General features: G+C 41.5%; 1 protein-coding gene across 1 annotated transcript in view; it reads left to right on the forward strand.

The window, feature by feature from the left end:
• Positions 1-20,305, forward strand: part of LOC123519495 (zwei Ig domain protein zig-8-like) — a 75,308-nt gene extending 55,003 nt beyond the window's left edge. Inside the window, exons 4-7 of the mRNA XM_045280847.1 lie at positions 12,123-12,253; positions 15,180-15,263; positions 16,370-16,454; positions 17,089-20,305. Coding sequence (XP_045136782.1) covers positions 12,123-12,253; positions 15,180-15,263; positions 16,370-16,454; positions 17,089-17,234 — 446 coding nt within the window. The 3' untranslated portion in view covers positions 17,235-20,305. The remainder of the gene's footprint in view (positions 1-12,122; positions 12,254-15,179; positions 15,264-16,369; positions 16,455-17,088) is intronic.
• Positions 20,306-20,762: the final 457 nt, after the last annotated feature.

Raw genomic sequence — 20,762 nt, forward strand, 5'->3', positions numbered from 1 at the left:
CATCCTGTTCCCCTTACTTTCACCTCTTTTGGCAATCATTCTTTCTTCACCAGCGGGCCTCTGCCTTCCTCCACCAATGGCAGCTTGAACACGGCGTGACGTTGGGCGAGTTCCACAATCCATATTCGTTCTATAGCTAACTAACATGAGACCTTCAGCTGTGATTAGGTTACACAATCAACTCGAGCCACTGGTTTTCGTTTGGGAGAGTACCAAAAAAGGAATTGGTAAGGCAACAGGGTCAATTCCAGTCTTTTTGTCAGCAATTCAACTCAAAAGCTTTCCATATTTGTAAGGTAGGAGATTGTGAAATTAACCAGTTGTCACCACTGTCTCTCCTTTCCACATCCATAGAGGAACTAGTGCCACTAAACCTCTCCCATTTTACAAACAACCACACCATTAGCAGAACCATTTCCGTTCAACAATAGATGCGACAAGTAATTTTCCTCTTTACTGGAACACGGAAATAATTGCAAATTCCTTAACTGTAAAAAAAAAAAAAAAACTAAATAAACTATGGTGGAACGAAAACTTCTTTATTTTCATCTTTCCATAAAAAAAAAATAAGCTCAACTTTCTTGTTAGTGGAAGAAATGAACTATGAAAAACTTTACTTTCCTTAGCTGCAAGAAAGAGGGGACCATCATTCCTCATTGCAAAGTAAAAAAAATCATCCAGTTAAGCTTTTATATCTAAAGAAATGATATAACATTCAACAAAGTGGATTACAAAAACATCTAAATTATTACGTTTCCTCAACTGCACAATACACATCAGCACTATTCTATAACGGGAAAAAAATTAAACAATCTAACCTCAGTTCCTCCTTCACCGTAAAAGACAACATTGTTTCCTTATATTCTAACAAAATACTTTATAATATCCAAACTGCTTTATGAATACAAAAAAAAAACAACACTCAATTATCATGTATTGTAGCATAAAACATCATTGTCATTTTCTCTTTAACAATGAACAAGATACAACTTTCTTTCAATTATTCTGGAAAAAGACTCAAATTCTTCCATTCAACTTGAAACAAACTAAGTAATAAAACACTGGTGGACACATTTACCTGACCGTTGCCCCATCGATTACATATATCAGATAGGAAACGCGAGTCATAAGAAGATAAAATAACTATCAGCATTGCAAACCACGAGCAATAAAAAACATGATTGCCGGGAAGAGGAGGAGGAGGAAGAGGAGGAAGGCTTGAAGGATGAATAAAATAGGTATTAATAGCCCAATCGGTTCTTACGAGTCTATCTAATCTAAAGTAAGAGACAGTAGAATGAGAGACACAGGATAGAAGAGGTAGTAGTAGTAGTAGTAGTAGTAGTAGTAGTAGTAGTAGTAGGAGGAGGAGGAGGAGGAGGAGGAGAAAGGACGGAAAAGAATAAAGGCTAAGCGATCGTCATTCAGTCTGAGCCCTAAACTAACCATTATAGAGGCAAATTAACACTTTCGGATCATCCCTCCTCGCCATTCAGGGACCACAAAGTCTCCTAGTGCCACGGGGGAGCGTTGCGGCCAAAGGGAGGCATGGAAACCACAGACACGTCCCCTGAGATGCCGGGAATTCACAAAGAGAACAGCTTGACTTTTGAAGCTTTGTGACGAAATGATGAAAGCCTTACATCTCGATCTCAAGGGATGCGAGCTGCAGCCTCCATGTATGTCCTTCTCTCTTTCTCCCCCACCAATGCAAAACAGAAGAGAGAAAAAAAGACGAATCATATCGGAACGCTACGATATTTCCTACGTTGTAAAAATCGTTTTATTCGTTATATTTTTCCTTCCCCGTGGGCGAAAATCGGTTCTATTCGCGGAAAATTTCGTGTTTTGTGGAATGATGTGCGGTTCTATTTCCGTGTTCCTTGTGTTTCGTTTATGTGTGAATGCGGACAATGTTGTTGAGTCAGGCAAGCAGGTGCCTGGACCCACACTGCTACTTAAACCCAGGTACACGCAAACTTTGGGGACACAGGCACTGGGACGCAATAAACACCAAGGAACAAAGGGAAAAGAGACGACAAACACAACAAACTAAATAGAGAAGGTGAAATTAATGGAAGGGAGTCTTATTTTATCGTGACAAAGTTTGTAAACACTTAGTTCATCATATGCACTGATGGTTTACGGGTTGATATACAAAAAAAAAACAAGATATTCTGACTAAAAATAACTATAACAAGCCACTTAATACCGATGAATGAGCAAATGTGAAGCAAAAAAATCGCACTTTTTAGCAGCACACACGAAAAAAACATATCATTAGAAAATAATACCCATATATCATCATCATTATCGTTCTATAAATACCAGGGACATTTGACATTAAAAGGAGCGGTCTTTGAAGTGTAGGAGCTAGCGGAATAAAGAAATAATGAATGTGGTGTTGCATTATCAGTGTGGTAACCAATACCAGTGAAATAGGAATTCGTAACGTGGTATTAGTACAATTACGCGCTTAAATTATTGTGCTTAATTTTAATCGCTACATGAATTAAACTAGACTGATATAAACCTATTGTCTGCCGCCCGACCCACACACACACACACACACACACACACACACACACACACACACACATCTTCCCAGAACACTATAAAACATATGCTCAGACGGCTAGGCAGAGAGACATTGAGACAGGTAGACAGACACACAGATAGACTTATGAGGAAGATTGAAGGTGAAATGAAGAAAAGTTGGAAATATACCGAGAAAGGGTTAGGAAAACTCATAAAGATTTTTGGGAGAAAGTAGGAAAACTTGAGAGTGAAGCAGGAGAAAGGAAGATAAAGGACAGAAAGATTGAGAAAGAAAGAAAAGAGTGCCAGTGAAAGAAAAAAAAGTGAGAAAAAGTTCAAAATGCAGAGAGAGAGAGAGAGAGAGAGAGAGAGAGAGAGAGAGAGAGAGAGAGAGAGAGAGAGAGAGAGAGAGAGAGAGAGAGAGAGAGAGAGAGAGAGAGAGAGAGAGAGAACAGAAGCAGCTGAAAAAAAAGGTTGTTGCCGACCAAGGAGGAAGAGACAATAAATTCTGATAATGTGATTTTGTGATCGGAATGTTAGTCCTGCAGAAACTGGCAGCCTTCCAACACACACACACACACACACACACACACACACACACACACACACACACACAATAGCGAACTATATAGTCACTCTTTCCTACAGTCGTTAAAGTGTAATGACAATGAGGAGGCAATGATGATGTTGATGATGATGATGATGGTGGTGGTGGTGGTGGATGTTGTAATGAAAAATAACATGCATTGTTTCTTCGTGTAATTACAGAGATATAAGAGAAGGAAGAGTAGGAGGAGGAGGAGGAGGAGGAGGAGGAGGAGGAGGAGGAGGAGGAGGAGGAGGAGCAAGAGGAGGAGAAAAAAAAGACATAAAAGAAAAAATATAAACCAATGAGTTCTTTTTTCTCTCTTTAAGCGCATTAAAGATAAAAAAAAAATGATAAACCAATGAAAAATGAAAACCCCAAAAAAGAACAAATTAACGAGATACCGAAATAACACCATCAAAAATATATATCCCAGCTTACCCTTGTGGTCCATCAACACCTTTTGGACGTCAACCAATCTGGAAAAAAAAGAGGAAAGGATGAAAAAGGAAATTACATCACGGATAAAAAAAAATGTTGAGTAAAAATCGAATCAAATTATGGTCGAAAAAAGTGATTCTCAAAATGTGGATCCATGAAATTCCAGAGAGAGAGAGAGAGAGAGAGAGAGAGAGAGAGAGAGAGAGAGAGAGAGAGAGAGAGAGAGAGAGAGAATATTAAGTACTGCGTAATATAATAAAGCACCGGTCGAGCTCAGGAAGTCTTAGGGACAAAACCATAACTTTTTATTATCCTCATTGAGGCGGCTAGACCCTGAACACTTTCCTCTTCCTCCTCCTCCTCCTTCTCCTCCTCCTTTTCCTCCTCCTCCTGCCCCTCCTGCCCCTCCTGCTCCTCTTCCTCCTGTTCTTTCTCCTAATCCTCCTCCTTCTCTCTCTCAGCTAGTGCCATAAAGGAAAGGATTGACATGGTTTATACTTGTACTGTTTCTTCTTGGTGTTAATCGCGTCAGTGGGAGTGTAAAAGCATTCAAGTCACTCAAAAGTCACGGAGAAAAAAGAGTCCAGGTACAAACATAGCTAAACAAAATCTAAGTAAAATATTATGACCCAATTTATTTCCAAAGAGAACTAAGTGGAATGTGAGAGAAAGGAAGGGGTAAAAAAAAAATGGTGATACAGTTATTACAGCATGAAATATTTTGTTACTTAAGAGATAATGAAAAAAAAATGTAAATGAAATAGAGACCACACTTGATTAATGAAAAAAAAAATAATTACTCCTCAACAAAACTGATTGTATCGAGATAGGAAAACAAAAACAGCAAAGACTTGATAAGAAAATATAGCAAAAGTATTATCAAGACATAAACTAAATATATATAAAAGCACTCAATACATAAAATATAAATACTGTCTTCTATATTACAGAGAATAAAAAAAAATTAATTAGTGTTGAAATGTGCGTTATAAAATTGGTACTAAAAATGCATAAATTTGCATCTACAGCAGAAATATAGCATGTAAAGAGAGAGAGAGAGAGAGAGAGAGAGAGAGAGAGAGAGAGAGAGAGAGAGAGAGAGAGAGAGAGAGAGAGAGAGAGAGAGAGAGAGAGAGAGAGAGAGAGAGAGAGAGAGAGAGAGAGAGAGAGAGAGAGAGAGAGAGAGAGAGAGAGATGTGTGAGTTGCAGCATCCAAGTTATTTTTCTTGACCTGTAATTATGTGATGAATTTCAGCACGTAAATTATTCTGTATTTAAATAAAGTGCATCGTGAGCTTAAATTAAATTAATACATCAAGTGACGAAGAGAAACAAATATATCATGATCAGAGAGAGAGAGAGAGAGAGAGAGAGAGAGAGAGAGAGAGAGAGAGAGAGAGAGAGAGAGAGAGAGAGAGAGAGAGAGAGAGAGAGAGAGAGAGAGAGAGAGAGAGAGAGAGAGAGAGAGAGAGAGAAAGAGAGAGAAAGAGAGAGAGAGAGAGAGAGTTGGGGGTTGATTTTCCTTCCCCGGGTGGTGATGGATATTGAGAAAGTCTAAGAAAACTGGCAGGAATATTTCACTGCTGAGTCGCTTAAAATAGCCCTCTTATCCTTCTTAAGTGTGTGTGTGTGTGTGTGTGTGTGTGTGTGTGTGTGTGTGTGTGTGTGTGTGTGTGTGTGTGTGTGTGTGTGTGTGTGTGTGTGTGTGTGTGTGTGTGTGTGTGTGTGTGTGTGTGTGTGTGTGTGTGTGTGTGTGTGTGTGTGTGTGTGTGTGTGTGTGTGTGTGTGTGTGTGTGTGTGTGTGTGTGTGTGTGTGTGTGTGTGTGTGTGGCGGGCAAAGTTTGGAGGCTGGAAGAATGATGGTGGTCCGCAATTTCCATCACAAACTTGCAAAACCGAAAAGTATGAGTGAAACGCCATTGACACTGCTTCATTTCTCTCTCTCTCTCTCTCTCTCTCTCTCTCTCTCTCTCTCTCTCTCTCTCTCTCTCTCACATTGTCACCACTATTACTCCTGCGTATTTTCTTGCAAGAGTCTCAAAGCCAAGGTCTCTGTTCCGTGCGTCCCTTCGCGCCACAACTGACCGCCGGAGTCCGTCTTGTGTTCGACGCTGAATTACTTCTTGGACAGCCGGGGATTTGTTGGGTCCGTGGTGACTGACACGGAACTCAATAGCGGGTAAATCCATCGGTAAGGCAACTGTGAGGCCCCTCGATAGCGTGGCGGGCTGTGGGGTCTTGCTGCTCGGCTGGTTTGGGAAAGTTTGCAGAAATGGGTAATGGTGGTCCGACTTCACTAACTTGAATACAGTGACTTGGAATGAGTTTAATGGGTCTGACTAAACGATATGTGAGAGGTGAGTAGGAGTGGTTTGAGTGATAATAACATTTCAGATGGTTCAGGTGACAAAAAGTAAATCTTAGAATCGTATTTTTGTTCTAGCTTTCCTACAGAGTTTCTATTAATTTGAAAGGTATTTATGGTCTTTAAACGTAGTTTTGAGAAGGCTGGTACAGGAAGGACGTATTCGTGGTGTGAGTAACAATACGATAATTCACCTTTTGTTTGAAATTCGACTTAAGGTAATTTACACACCCTCTCCTGTCGAAGAGGAGTTTTAAGTCTACAAACACAGCTTCAAGGGATCTCTGCGAAGGGTCCCGATGATGTCTGGTAGAGATGTGAGTGACAGCGCAGTAATATATGCCTTACATGATTAAAACTTCCGCTTAGTCTCATTATGCACCCTCGCTCTGTCCCAAAGGTATTCTCAGTCTTAGAACTCATCCACACTGCTGGCTGGTGGCTGGCAAGGGTGTCTATGGTAATGATGTGAGAGAAGACGGCGACGTGAGCCATTTACCCTAACGTGGCGGTGCGAGGCCATGGCACGTTTAACTTTCAGGAAACATGTAATGAAGCAAGCTAGTCTCCTACATCGATGTCGTGGAATATACACCAGGTAGAAAGGGCAGTCAGTATTTGCCGTTTTTTCTGTTACAGTTATAGTAATAAGACTTTTTTCCTACTCAATGAATTAATGATATAGAAACTCCTATTCTTAAATCATTCAGGCTTTCAAAAGGTTCATTTTCAAAGATGACAGGTAATTAGTTGCTTTATCATGAAATTTTGTTTTTGCCTTTAACAATGAAGAAGTATATTGTTAAGCTAATACTAGTATCATAAAAAAAATACTTGAAAATCAGTAGCTTTTACCACATTCAGTTCAAAATTGCCAATATAGAACAAGAATGAGATGAGAATGCAGCTCACAGTACGAATCAGAAACAGGAATGGATGCAACAATATGATATTGCAAATGTTATTAGTGTGTGAAGAATCCAGGCAACAAGAAGTCTAGAAATCATAAAGGTACATCGCGAACATATTACGTTACACATGGCTAGAAAAAAAAAGATATGTTAGTATAAATGTCAGAAGGCTTTGTAGTGGATACGGCTACAAAAATATCAACCTGACGCGACACGAATTGAAATGAAAAACAGGATCTTAAAAAAGATATGAGAGCGTCACACAAGATTGAAAGGAAATAAAACTACAACAGAGTAAGAAAATATACAAAAACACGACTTGTGAGGAATTCCACCAGTGACAAATACAAAAATTAAGAACTCGGTACAAAATCCAACGAAACCACTTGAAAATAAACCAGGTACCAGAACATAAAAGATCGAGAATGGGAAAAGAATCCAGCGAGTAACAAACAAGTAGAAATGAAGTAGGTGTGAAAAAAGGTACACGACGCAATATTTCTGGACCTTCAGCTTCTTTTGTGGCAGGGAGGAGGCGGCGGTACAAAGCGAAGGTGTAGGGCCAGGAAGTTTTATGGATCCACCTTCCCGGAATACCCCCAAAGTTACACACGAGGAATGGCTAAGAGGCTGAAAAGTGCCGTACTGAATATTTATGTTTGTGTGTGCTTTCCTACTGGCCCGGGAAAGACAGACGGTGGCCTGCTTGTCTCCTTGCATCATTGCCACTCTCTTCCTGCAGGTGCTCGCTATGAAGGAACACGCGAGATGACGGTGGAGGCAGAATATGCGTTTCCCATTTTCTTTTCAGCCTTTGTTTTTTGCTGTGGCCGTGTGGGAGACCCGGGACGTATTCATTCCCCGTGTTTAATTGGTCTTCCGCCGGGAAATCCTTTTTTTGTACGTGCTAAGGAGAGGGAAAGAGGTAAAAAGACTCCCTCTTACACGCACATTAACAAGAGAATAAAGAAATACAGCCTGGCAAAGAGGAGCATATTATTGACACTAATGAGCAACAACAACATAATGCTCCCCACAACTCACCTCACCCGCCCGCCGTAACACAAACACACGCGAACAAACACTACAGACTTCACAGCTTTCCCTGATAGTGTTAGAGAGCGAGCACCCCTTATGGAAACAAACACAGCCTCATTAACAAACACGAATCGATAGAGGAGGAGGAGGAGGAGGAGGAGAGAGAAGAACAAAAAATAAATAGGAAGAAAAGGAAAAAATAGAAGAAACGAAATCAGACTAAGAGGAAGAGACTAAAAAAAAACGAAAACGAGGTCCATGACAACAAGAATAGCCGATAATTAGAAAGAAAATCAGGACAAAGACGAGGAAGGAACACGAGACAGAGCGAGGGAAAGAATAACCAGGAAAAGCACGTCCAACTCCTCCTACTATTGGTCTTTCAGAGTTTGTTTAGCCTTGCTGGTGACTAAACATTCTCCCCAACGCTCCTGCCGCCACGCCTGGGACTCCTTCGGGACCTCACCAGAAGGACAGACAAGTTGGGAAAGGCGAGAGGGAGTGGGCCTAGTGAGCGGAGTGGGAGGAGGGCAGAGGGAGTGAAACAGGTGTCTGGGGAGTAGGAATTGAGAAAGTAAAGAGAAAAATAGATGTGAAAAAGGGTGAAAGAAGGAGGGAATGTTCTTGTGACTGGCATGCGTGTGTAAGTGTGTGTGTGTGTGTGTGTGTGTCTGTATGTGTGTGTAAGCAGTGGTACCCAGCCCAGCCATCTCAAGGTTCTCTCATAAACTTTCAAGAGACATTCACCTGAGTACTAGGCGCCATAATTACCCGTTGAGGTGAGACAGGTGCGGCACTTGGCTACCTGGCGCACCTCGTACAATGGAGGAGGGAGACAAAAAAAATACGATGATGATGATGTGATGACCCAACCTACCCTATCAGTTCCCTTTACGACCCACCAGTCCATCAGACCTTTTTATGGCGTGTCCCTGCCTGTCTGTGAATAATTATGACGGTGGTGGTGGTGGTGGAGGTGGTAGTAGTAGTAGTAGTAGTAGTAGTAGTAGTAGTAGTAGTAGTAGTAGTAGTAGTAGTAGTAGTAGTAGTAGTAGTAGTAGTAGTGGAAGATGCTGATTTATTAATGATGATGGTGTTGTAATAGTTAGAAATGCTATTACTGCTGCTGCTGCTCTTGTTGCTACTATTACTACTACTATCACTACTTCTACTACTCCTACTACTACTACCACAACAACAACAACTACTACTACTACTACTACTACTACTACTACTACTACTACTGACTACTTTCACTACTTCTAGTACTCCTACTACTACTTCCCCAACTACTACTACTACTACTACTACTACTACTACTACTACTACTACTACTACTACTACTACTACTACTACTACTACTACTACTACTACTACTACTACTACTACTACTACTACTACTACTACTACTACTACTACTACAACTTCTTCTACTACTATTATTACTACTATTATTACTACTACTGCTACTACTGCTGTCACGGATTTTACTTTTCTTACACATGAGTTAACATGAAAGGAGATACAAAGGAGCTTAATAAAGAGGCCCGAGGAACAACACACAATAATGTGGAACCTACGGAGGTTTAAACATAATACCAAAACAATTGCATCTGCGTCCATCTCGCTTCGTGGAAAGAAAAGATTATCTCCATAAAATAAAAATGGAGAGTTAACGTAAAGGTTGTCAGGTTTTCTCTTTACGACAGCCATGACATGAAGGGCTCGTGTTTTATATCCCCCAGCTTTAGATAAAAAACATAGTACCAACATTTTATACTTTATTTCTCCTTTCTCGCTCAGGTGAAAATACGAACACGGGGAAATATTTTATTAAAGCGAAAGAATGTGTATCTAAGAGACAATAATGAAATAAAGTACCTGAGGCAAAAAACAAAAAAAAAGACTTTCATCTCTATGTCATCTTTCAATCATATGCTCGTTTCATATTGCATATCATTTCTATTCCTAGACGCTTGACATTTAATGAAAATCGTCAAAGGTTTCTTGGGAATTTATTGTTAGGAAGAATGTGTATATAAGAGACAGTAATGAAGCACAATACCTGAGGCAATAAAGAATAAAAAATACAACTTTGATCTATATTTCACCTTTTAGTTATACGCTCTTGTCATATTCCATCTAATTTTTATTCCTAAATGTTTTATATTTGCTGAAAATCGTAAAAGGTTTCTTCAATATCTATTACTAAGACATTCATTAATAGCTAATACTTGGAAATTTCCTGATACGATACTTGTTAAGTTAAAAGAAACACCTGCTCTGTAATTCATATTTCTGTTTCTCTTTCTTTCCATATTAATTTGTTAACAGTACAACTCTTCATGTGAGATCTGCTAATTAAATATCTAATTAATGTTATTCAGACGTGTATCTCAGAGTAGTCCAATGTCATTTTATCATCCTCACTTTTTTTCATTATACACCACTTTACTTTCTCTCTCTCTCTCTCTCTCTCTCTCTCTCTCTCTCTCTCTCTCTCTCTCTCTCTCTCTCTCTCTCTCTCTCTCTCTCTCTCTCTCTCTCTCTCTCTCTCTCTCTCTCTCTCTCTCTCTCTCTCTCTCTCTCTCTCTCTCTCTCTCTCTCTCTCTCTCTCTCTCTCTCTCTCTCTCTCTCTCTCTCTCTCTCTCTCTCTCTCTCTCTCTCTCTCTGTCACACATTTATCACTTGGATCCTTAGGTCAGTGTGAATCTCTCTCTCTCTCTCTCTCTCTCTCTCTCTCTCTCTCTCTCTCTCTCTCTCTCTCTCTCTCTCTCTCTCTCTCTCTCTCTCTCTCTCTTATAATTAACCAGTAAGTTCTTTTAATCAGTCTCTTCTACTGGTCTTGATCTTTCACCAGACCTCTTCACCAGCTCCTGATCTGCTCCTTCCACTCAGTTACATCGCCTGCCACTCTTCATTTCTCCGTCGCTCTTCGTCTCTTTTCTCCTCTCTCTCCTCTCTCTCTCTCTCTCTCTCTCTCTCTCTCTCTCTCTCTCTCTCTCTCTCTCTCTCTCTCTCTCTCTCTCTCTCTCTCTCTCTCTCTCTCTCTCTCTCTCTCTCTCTCTCTCTAAGTTCACTGACTTCGAAAACGCTTAAATTTCTGCCACGGTAAATCTTCTGCTTGATCTTACATTTTGATTGCGAGGGTTATAACTGAGGCATCATCATCATCATCCTCAACATCAACAACAACAACAACAACAACAACAACAACAACAACAACAACAACAACAACAACAACAACAACAACAACAACAACAACAACAACAGGAAGAAATGTAAATGAAAATGATGCTCTTACACACAAAGAGAAAAGCTTTTCAGATACCATTTTACCTTCACTACTTTTAATTACTGTGTCATATCACCAGCAAGAATCTCATTTCCTCATATTTTTTTTTTCGAGTATTTCTCCCGCCATGATACTTTTTTTCCTCTTCCCAAGCCCTATCAGTGACAAAGGCACCATTTTTTGATGACTTTTCTTATGAACTTTCATGTTTTTTTTTATCTCAACAAAGAACTTTTATCCCCACCAACACTTTTCTTTGTCATATTTCTTGGTTGTCTCTCCTATTCTATTTCTATCCTTTATTCAGTGTCTTGATAACTGCAGCAGCATTAATTATTTGCATTCATTATATTTCTTTTTAACTTCCACGTCTCATCTTTATTTCCAAGACAATAACTATCATCAATAAGACTAAATTCCAAGTATTTCTTTAACATTTCTCCCTCTTTCAGTGTCTTAGCAGTGGTAGAAGCACCACTCCTACATATCTCTTAATAACCACATTTCTTCTTTATCTCCAATATCTATTATCAACAAGACAATTTCAAGTATTTCTATAACATTTCTCTCTTTCTGGGTCTTAGCAGCGGCGAAGCACCAGTCATTACATCTGCTGCATTTCTTCTTAATAACCACGATTCTTCTTTATCCCCATTATCTTTTATCAACAATAGTATATTTCAAGTATTTCTCTAATATTTCTCTCTTTCAGTGCCTTAGCAACGGCAGAAGTACCAGTCATTACATCTGCTGCATTTCTTCTTAATAACCACGGTTCTTCTTTATCTCCAATATCTATTATCAACAAGACTATATTTCAAGTATTTTTCTAACATTTCTTCCTCTTTCAGTATTTCAGCAGCTACAGAAGCACCACTCTTTACAACTGCCACGTCTCTTCTTTATCTCCAACACAATAATAACTCGTGGTCCTTTCCTTCCTCTCAGCTGCTCCTCATGCGGCCATCATCGGCTCCCCAGACATGTACGTCGACATGGGCTCAACGATCAACCTCACCTGCGTCATCAGCCACACACCTGAGCCTCCGGACTACATCAAGTGGACCCACAACGGCCAGGTGAGTGAAAGTGGCAATCGTATTTCAAAACAACATCTTACTCTTTGGGGTCCGAGGGGTCTCCAAGCGCACGGGGTTCGAATCTTGTACACGGTCCGAGTGTAGGCTGGGCTTCCTCACTCGGGGCAATGGTTTCCTATTGGCTGGGGTTTGAGATAGGAAATACCACAAAAAGTATCCTCTTTAACCCATAAATTCCCGTGAAAAGCTCATATGGAATAAATAAAATAAAAAATATATAAAAAAATGGTAGTAAAAGTGACACGGGGGATTCTGAAGTAGTTTTTACAAGTTTTAGAGATGTATAAACAAGATTTCTACATTATCAGCAAGAGGAAACGCTCTCTGAAACACGGCTAATCCTGTCCGTGGCCCTTGAAAACAGTCGTGGTGAGAGAGTGGAGGGTTTGTGAATGCTGGTCCTGAGTGCGGTGAGTGAGAGCAGGTGTGGAAAGTAGAGAGCGCGGTCAGGGAATGAGTTTTGTATTGAATTTTATGATGATGAATGTCGCGCTATTTTCAGCTGAGTGGTGAAAGAGAAAGAGAGAGAGAGAGAGAGAGAGAGAGAGAGAGAGAGAGAGAGAGAGAGAGAGAGAGAAAGAGAGAGTTTTTATTGAAGGGGGAAAGAGAGAAAGACGGACAGGCATAAAGAACTCGGAGAAAAAAAAAAAAGGAGAAGAACTTTGAATGACACTCATAAAAACGGACGAGAGAGAGAGAGAGAGAGAGAGAGAGAGAGAGAGAGAGAGAGAGAGAGAGAGAGAGAGAGAGAGAGAGAGAGAGAGAAGAAATCCCACCAGTCACTCACTTCTTGTTCCATTGTTGCTTCTTCACGTCTGTTATTATCCTGCCTCCTCCGTGGGCGCGTTTCCTCATGTCTCTTCCTGACTAGCGCTGGGGACACAATGGCAGCGCGCAACGGGTCATTCATTTTTCCTTTGCATTCCTTTTGTTCCTTCATCGCATCCTTTTGTTTTACCCCGGGGCAGTGGAAGATGCGAGGAGGAGAAGGGAGAGGAGGGAAAGGAGGAGGAGGAGAAGAGTGGAGGAAAGGCGGTAAGGATTTTCAGGCCATGGCAATGAAGATATGTGTTAGGAATGAGAGAGAAGTGAGTACACCGCATTTTTTCTCTCTCTCTTCTTGCTCTCTACCTCCCTCTTCTTCTTCCTCCTCCTCTTCCTCCTCTTCCTGCTCTTCCCAATCGATCACTCATCCTTCTTCATGCCTGACAAAACCATATAGCTCAATATATCCTCCTCCTCCTCCTCCTCCTCCTCCTCCTCCTCCTCCTCCTCCTCCTCCTAGTCCAGGAATTCCTCTCCCTACACTTCTCACTCCATTGTACTCTCACCTCTCTTCTCTTCCAGTTTCATTTAATTTTTGTCTTGGCTCTTAACATCCCGAAAATAGACACTCTCTCTCTCTCTCTCTCTCTCTCTCTCTCTCTCTCTCTCTCTCTCTCTCTCTCTCTCTCTTTGATATTTACGTTCGGAAATAGCTCACTGCCTCAGGAAAGACTTGCCTCATCATGTTGGCAAGTGGCGTGTGCTGAGTAATTAATGACGCCCGTGGATCAGGTGTGAGCAGGTGAGAGTGAGAGGCTGGGAGAGGAGGTGAGGGAAGAGAGAGAGAGGAACGAGGAACTGCAAGAAACACCTGGGGATACAGCAAATTCTCCTCGTTTTTACCTTAATTGTTGCTTTCCCTCTAGTTCTCTCTCTCTCTCTCTCTCTCTCTCTCTCTCTCTCTCTCTCTCTCTCTCTCTCTCGAGTCAAGGTTCCTCTTTCCCATGTGAATAATTAAAGGCAAAGGCCGGTGTTTACTCATCCACGGAAGAGCACCGGCCTGCACTTAGAAAATGAGTCGCGTGTGCAGAGAAAGTAACTTAAATGGACACTAACCCCAGCCTCCTTCTCTCACTCCACTTTTCCACCTTCCACCCTCCCTCCCTCCTTCTTCTTCCTTCACTCTCCTGCGTCCTCACTTCTCTCAGCCCGCAATCCTCTCTCGTCAGTCTCATTCTACTCTTTTTTTCGTTCACTTAACTAAGTTTTTTTCCACCCATCTTCCTCTTCCTTTCAGTTTTATTTTTTACCTTTTATTTTTCTTATTTCCTTTATGTAGTATTTAGTTATCGATATTAAATAATTCTATAGTGTCTTTTTAATTTACATATTCTCAGTCTTATATCATTCGTTTCCTTGTCTCCCACTCTACAGTCTCTTCCAGTATCCATTTCCATTCTGCATCCTCGTCCATTCTTTCAATAAAACTCACACACGCTCTCTCACCTGACATGTATATTCGTACCTCCATTCTCTTCCTACTGTCTCAATGATGTTCTCACACTAGCCAGAGTCACTCCAACATCAAATTTTCATCTCCAATTTCTAACATTAATTCTCCAGTAGTCATAGTTGCTCCACATATCTCAAGTCTCTCTTATTTACTGCAACAATGCTCTCTCACTTTCCAGTCACTCCTTACATCCACATCCTTCTCTTACCCTAACATAACATAAGCATCCTTCCCTTCATCCCTCACTATATTCTCAGCTCCCAGTGTCCCTGTTATCTTCTCCACTCTCCCTGCTCACTCTCCTGATGCTTTCACTCTCCCAGCCTGGCCCAGCATTGCGTCCTTTCATGGGAAGCATAAATGTATACCGCTGTAGTTTCTCCCCTCGAGTTTTTACTGATCAATCAGAAGTAAATAATGCTCTCATAACGTTACTCGTGGATGTCAGGGAGAAGGTGTGTGTGTTTGTGTGTGTGTGTGTGTGTGTGTGTGTGTGTGTGTGTGTGTGTGTGTGTGTGTGTGTGTGTGTGTGTGTGTGTGTGTGTGTGTGTGTGTGTGTGTGTGTGTGTGTGTGTGTGTGTGTGTGTGTGTGTGTGTGTGTTTGTAATCCTGCAGTTGTCCCCACAGCCTCTGCAGTACGACTCCCCAAGAGGAGGCATCACGGTGGTGACTGAACGAGGCAACACAACCAGCGGATACCTGCTTATACAGGTGAGAGAGAGAGAGAGAGAGAGAGAGAGAGAGAGAGAGAGAGAGAGTGTAATAAAAATAAGTACTAGAAATACTAAGTCACGGTTTTATATAACATTTCCACTTTTTTTTCTCGGGATGAGAAAATATTACTTATAAAACACACACACACACACACACACACACACACACACACACACACACACACACACACACACACACACACACACACACACACACACACACACACACACACACACACACACACACACACACACACTATCTTTACCTATACAATGTTCTCACCACCAGTAATAATCCAAACATTCTATAAAAGGAAAAAGAAGTTACAATCACGAGCCACACCAACAAGAACCAAGAAAACACAACCAACCCTTTAACATTAGTCTTCAAATCCTTAGGAAATAAATATAATGTACCATACTAATAACTTCAATATATAAAGAACAATTGCACTAAGACACCTCTATTTAACGCTGGCTTTTTCCTCCTTTCTTCCCTTAAGTTATCTCTCCTCGTGGTCCACAAAACAAAACACTAATCTAAACTTCGGTCGCTCGTTACTGTGAGTCTTCGGCGGCTGCAATTACTCTCACTCTCGCTCTTTCTCTCGCAGTGTTTACTTTCCCTTCACGCCCGCACTACGACCCCACGCCCGCCCGCGGCCAAACACTCTGCGGTCGGATAATAAACACCACCACAACCAGATATTTGCTCTATTTTGATACCTACGCTCTTTTTTGTCTCTCTCTCTCCTTTTGAGTCGGATTTTTTTATCATCGTTGCTAGTAGTAGTAGTAGTAGTAGTAGTAGTAGTAGTAGTAGTAGTGATGGTAGTAGTGGTAGTAGTAGTAGTAGTAGTAGTAGTAGTAGTAGTAGTAGTAGTAGTAGTAGTAGTAGTAGTAGTAGTAATAGTGGTTTTGTTAGTGGTAGTGGTGGTAGTAGTAGTAGTAGTAGTAGTAGTAGTAGTAGTAGCAGGTGGATGTGGTTTACTAAGCAGACATAGTAGATCTTTAGTATTGGTGAAGATACACAGTTAATTAGAGAAGGCGAAGGAAGATGTGAGTAAGGTGCAGGAAATAACATGAGTGGATGCTTCCCTGCAGGACGCCAAGGAATCGGACATCGGGAATTACACGTGTGCTCCCTCCAACACCGCCGCTTCCACGCTCAGGGTCCATGTCCTCAACGGTGAGTACACAGAAACACACAAACACACACTCACACACACACACACACACACACACACACACACACACACACACACACACACACACACACACACACACACACACACACACACACACACACACACACACACACACAAAAGGTCTGTCAGTTACACGTCCCTGAGAACTAAAAGTGTCTGTTGTTGTTTTACAACATTTAGTTGTCAAAAGTATGGCCGCCGGGTGTGGTGACGTGTGAGTGGTGACAGCCAACACTCACACAACACTGTTCACAAAGGTGTTCCCATTTGCCAGGCATTCACTTCTGTGGCTTGAAGCTGGTGGTTTCTTGGGAGAATATATATATATATATATATATATATATATATATATATATATATATATATATATATATATATATATATATATATATATATATATATATATCAATGTATTGTATTCATTCATGAAATAAAAATTTTATGTTTGCTTGAGCACTACAATCTCACAATGTCTCATTGTAATCTGTTCTTGAATGTTTAACTAGGTTGTAAAAAGTTTAGCTCAAAATACTGAGGTAAGTAAATATGCTTGTATCACGCCACTCACTTTCCTCATTCGGGTGATGATAAGAGGGTGGTGTTTTCTCATCCCAGGGGAGACTCCGGCGGCGATGCAACACAACGGAACTGCATTCCCGCCAAGCCAACACCCCGGCCTGTGCGCGCTGCTTCTGCTGCTGCTGCTGCTCCTGACGGGGAGCACATTTACCCACGGTGCTGTCAAGGATGGGGACACCTGAGCTCCGGGAACACGCCGGCCACCTCATGGTGTCCACTTGTTAAGTGCCTTGTGCGTGTGTCTGTCCATGTGTCTCTGTGTCCTGCCCTGCCGCGAAGTGTCGCCGCCCCGCCCCAGCCGCTCCCGAGCTGCGACGTGTCGTTCCCGCAGTGAGTGCTCGGCTTTCACATTATTTGCTCCCGTGCATAACTTGAGGACTCCCGCCCAGCCCCACTCCCCGCCCCCATTCCGACCCGGGGCGTATCTCACCACGCGGGACTATCGCCACTCCAGCATTAGCCATAATAATAACTTGCGCCGCCACGCCGGGTTGCCGCGGCCTGGCGGGAGGCAAGACGAAGGCGACACACACTGCTGTGGCCCTGAACTCTGGAAGTAAAGAACCATCGGACGCGGGGCGGCGGACAGGGCGCCAGGATGCCGAGACCGCTACAGAGCGACGCATCACACCCCCTCGGCGGCAACGTGTGGACAGAACTGAACATCGGTGGCGGGACAGTGTTTCTGGTGACGGTGGAGGGATGGCCACTGTGTTTTTTCTATCTCATAAGGTGCTCAGGCAATTTCAGAGGAAATATCTTAAGCAGGCTGATCCTGGCCGGGTGCTTGGCGGCCCCGGCACTCACCAGGGAGGCCTCATCCTAGACTTCCTCTTTAAGCCCAGTAATTCGTAATCCTCCCCTCTTTACGATCACTGCTCCATCACACACTTCATTTCCGAAGGTCACTCAGGTGTAATCTTCCACTGAAAGCTCTTATTATCTATCCTCAGCGCTCATCCTACTCCCCCTCTAACGCGGCAAATGGTCGGCTGATGCGACTTTAAACCTCGTAATTCTCCTCCCGCCGGTTACGACCCCTGCGCCCTAATGCCACACTTTCTATGGAGAGACACGGCCCGTCCTCCGCCCCCGCCGCAACAAGGGCCAGTAAGGGTCTTCAAGAGGCCGTTCATAGCTCGACAAAGACTCCCTTGCCCCGATCCGCCAACACCACTCCCCTGAAATGACTGTAAATAATCTTGGGAGAGAGAGAATGGAAAGTGTGAAAATCCAGATGAGGTAAAGTAAGGAAAACAGGGACGTGATTTGCTATGTTGTGATTTGGTCTTATCTTCGTCAGTCATCAATATAGGCGTGTTTTGGAGGTTTGTAAGTGATTCCATCGTCCCTATCGACACGACACGTAAGCAATGATGGGGTTTGAGTGAGTCAGTGAAAATGTGGGAAAAAAATATGCGAAAATAAAGAAGTGAGTGAGAGAGAAAAAAAACATGCAAGAAGGAACGTGTTATTTTGGCCACGAGTGTCAATAAAAAACGAGGTAAAAAATAGAAAAATGGAAGAGAAAACAGAGCAATTATGAACAAAAGGGGACAAGCGGCCACTCCTCCCTCCCTAACTCATCACAATGTAGAGTCCACGTCACGACTTCCTCCCACAAATAAAAAATATATAAAACTGTCTTTTTATATAATTTAGTATGTAATTAACTACCATAAAGTCCATCCTCCGTCATACTCAGATGTGCACGTTAAGAGTTATCCCTTATCACATTTTTTTCCCTCCACTCTCTCTCTTTCCCTGTTTTCCTTCATTTCCTCCCCTTTTCCCAAATTCTCACTTTTGATTATTCTCTTTTACTTACTTTCTTCTCATCACTTTCTTTCGTACCTCATTCTTTCTGTGTCTCTATAATTCCTCTTTCTTTTTCTTTACTTCCTATTCATCATTTCTTTCTCTCCAGTTTACTCTCTTTCTATCATCAATCTCTTTCCATAAAACATTTCCTCCCCCTATCCTTTTTTTTTCATGATTCTTTGTTGTTCATTATCTTTCTCTGTGTCTTTCTTTACCGTTCCATGTTTTTCGTCATTTTATTCCTTTTTGTGACTCTCCTGTATTTGTTCTTCTCTCTCTCTCCTTCATGCTTCACTTTTCTAATTACCTCCAGTCATTAAGTGTTTACAGACTATGACTCTTCACCTTTATCTCCTCGCTCCTTTTATCCCAGCTGTCTTCTCACTTTTACATCTCATCCTGTCTCTGATATATCATTTTACTTATATGTTATTTTACCTATCTCTTTTTCATTTGCATCTACATCAAAACACTAACTTATTTCTATATTTGCCTTCAACCAGTCTTACCACGTATCTTACAACTTACTTGCTTACCTATCCATCTACTTATTTACCTTACATTACCAAACCTAACCTAACCTATCTATCAATCTATGTAGTTCTCTCCCACTCGACGTGTGTGTGCGTGTGATTTATTATTACCTTACCTGTGCGTGTTTCTTTAATCTGTACTACGCATCCGTCTACCTCTATGTGACAGTATTTTGAAACCTATCTACTCGCATCTCACTATATTCAAAAGGCTCTATTTGATGTTACTCAGGTGTTCGGGAGTGTTTCTTTGTTCTAGTTGAATTATGATGAGATTTCTGCATTTTGTACTGGAGGAACACTCGTGAGAAATCAGTAAATCATGTTTGTTGCCTTTGAAAATAGATGTGGTGAGAGATTAGTGTTTCTGAATACTGACTTGTATCTTAATGAGTCAACTATTCCTCTCTCTCTCTCTCTCTCTCTCTCTCTCTCTCTCTCTCTCTCTCTCTCTCTCTCTCTCTCTCTCTCTCATCCCATCCCCTGTACATCACATAAGCTGTTATTTTTGTATGTACAGCAGCACCCTGACACACCTGTACACCCTCACCTCTCCACCCAGAGGACTTCTACTGGTAGGCATACATATATATATTTTTGTCATGTATAGCTTCCACCCCCATGTCGTCACGGTGTTTGGAATGTTTGAATGTATTAATCTTCCCTTCTGTCAGTCAGTGTGTGTGTGTGTGTGTGTGTGTGTGTGTGTGTGTGTGTGTGTGTGTGTGTGTGTGTGTGTGTGTGTGTGTGTGTGTGTGTGTGTGTGTGTGTGTGTGTGTGTGTGTGTGTGTGTGTGTGTGTGTGTGTTCTGTAAAATATGTATGTGTTTACGGTTATACTACTTAATGATAATACATAATAAAAATAATACCACCTTTGTACATGTACGAATCTGGTTTTACTTACAAACACAAAGCAACTTCCCTTACAAATATCTACCAATACGTGCATTAATTAACTTGGTATCATTAAAGTGCCTCTAAAAATAATAAGCAAGACAAAAGAGAACGAAAAAAAAAAAAAAAACTCTCTTTTATTAACATCTGACTTATTCCTCGTAAATATTGAAATAAATACACACACATACACAAGTAGGCAGATTACAGATGCCAGCAACACAACCTGGCCGGGAGAACCTGAAGGCATTGGTGTCATAACGAGAAAGGAATGAATAAAGCGCAAAACCATTCATGTGTTAATTTATCTCCATTACAAGCCTGACGTATCACAGCATCAATCACAGGCTCACCCTCGCGATCAGATACACATTTTATTCACGTGAGTAAACAACCAATCACTGTCAAAAAAAAGGTAACCACGACACACACACCGCCTCAACAACCCACAGTCTATATT

The sequence above is a fragment of the Portunus trituberculatus genome, chromosome 45, assembly GCF_017591435.1.
Source record: "Portunus trituberculatus isolate SZX2019 chromosome 45, ASM1759143v1, whole genome shotgun sequence".
Taxonomy (NCBI): Eukaryota; Metazoa; Arthropoda; class Malacostraca; order Decapoda; family Portunidae; genus Portunus; species Portunus trituberculatus.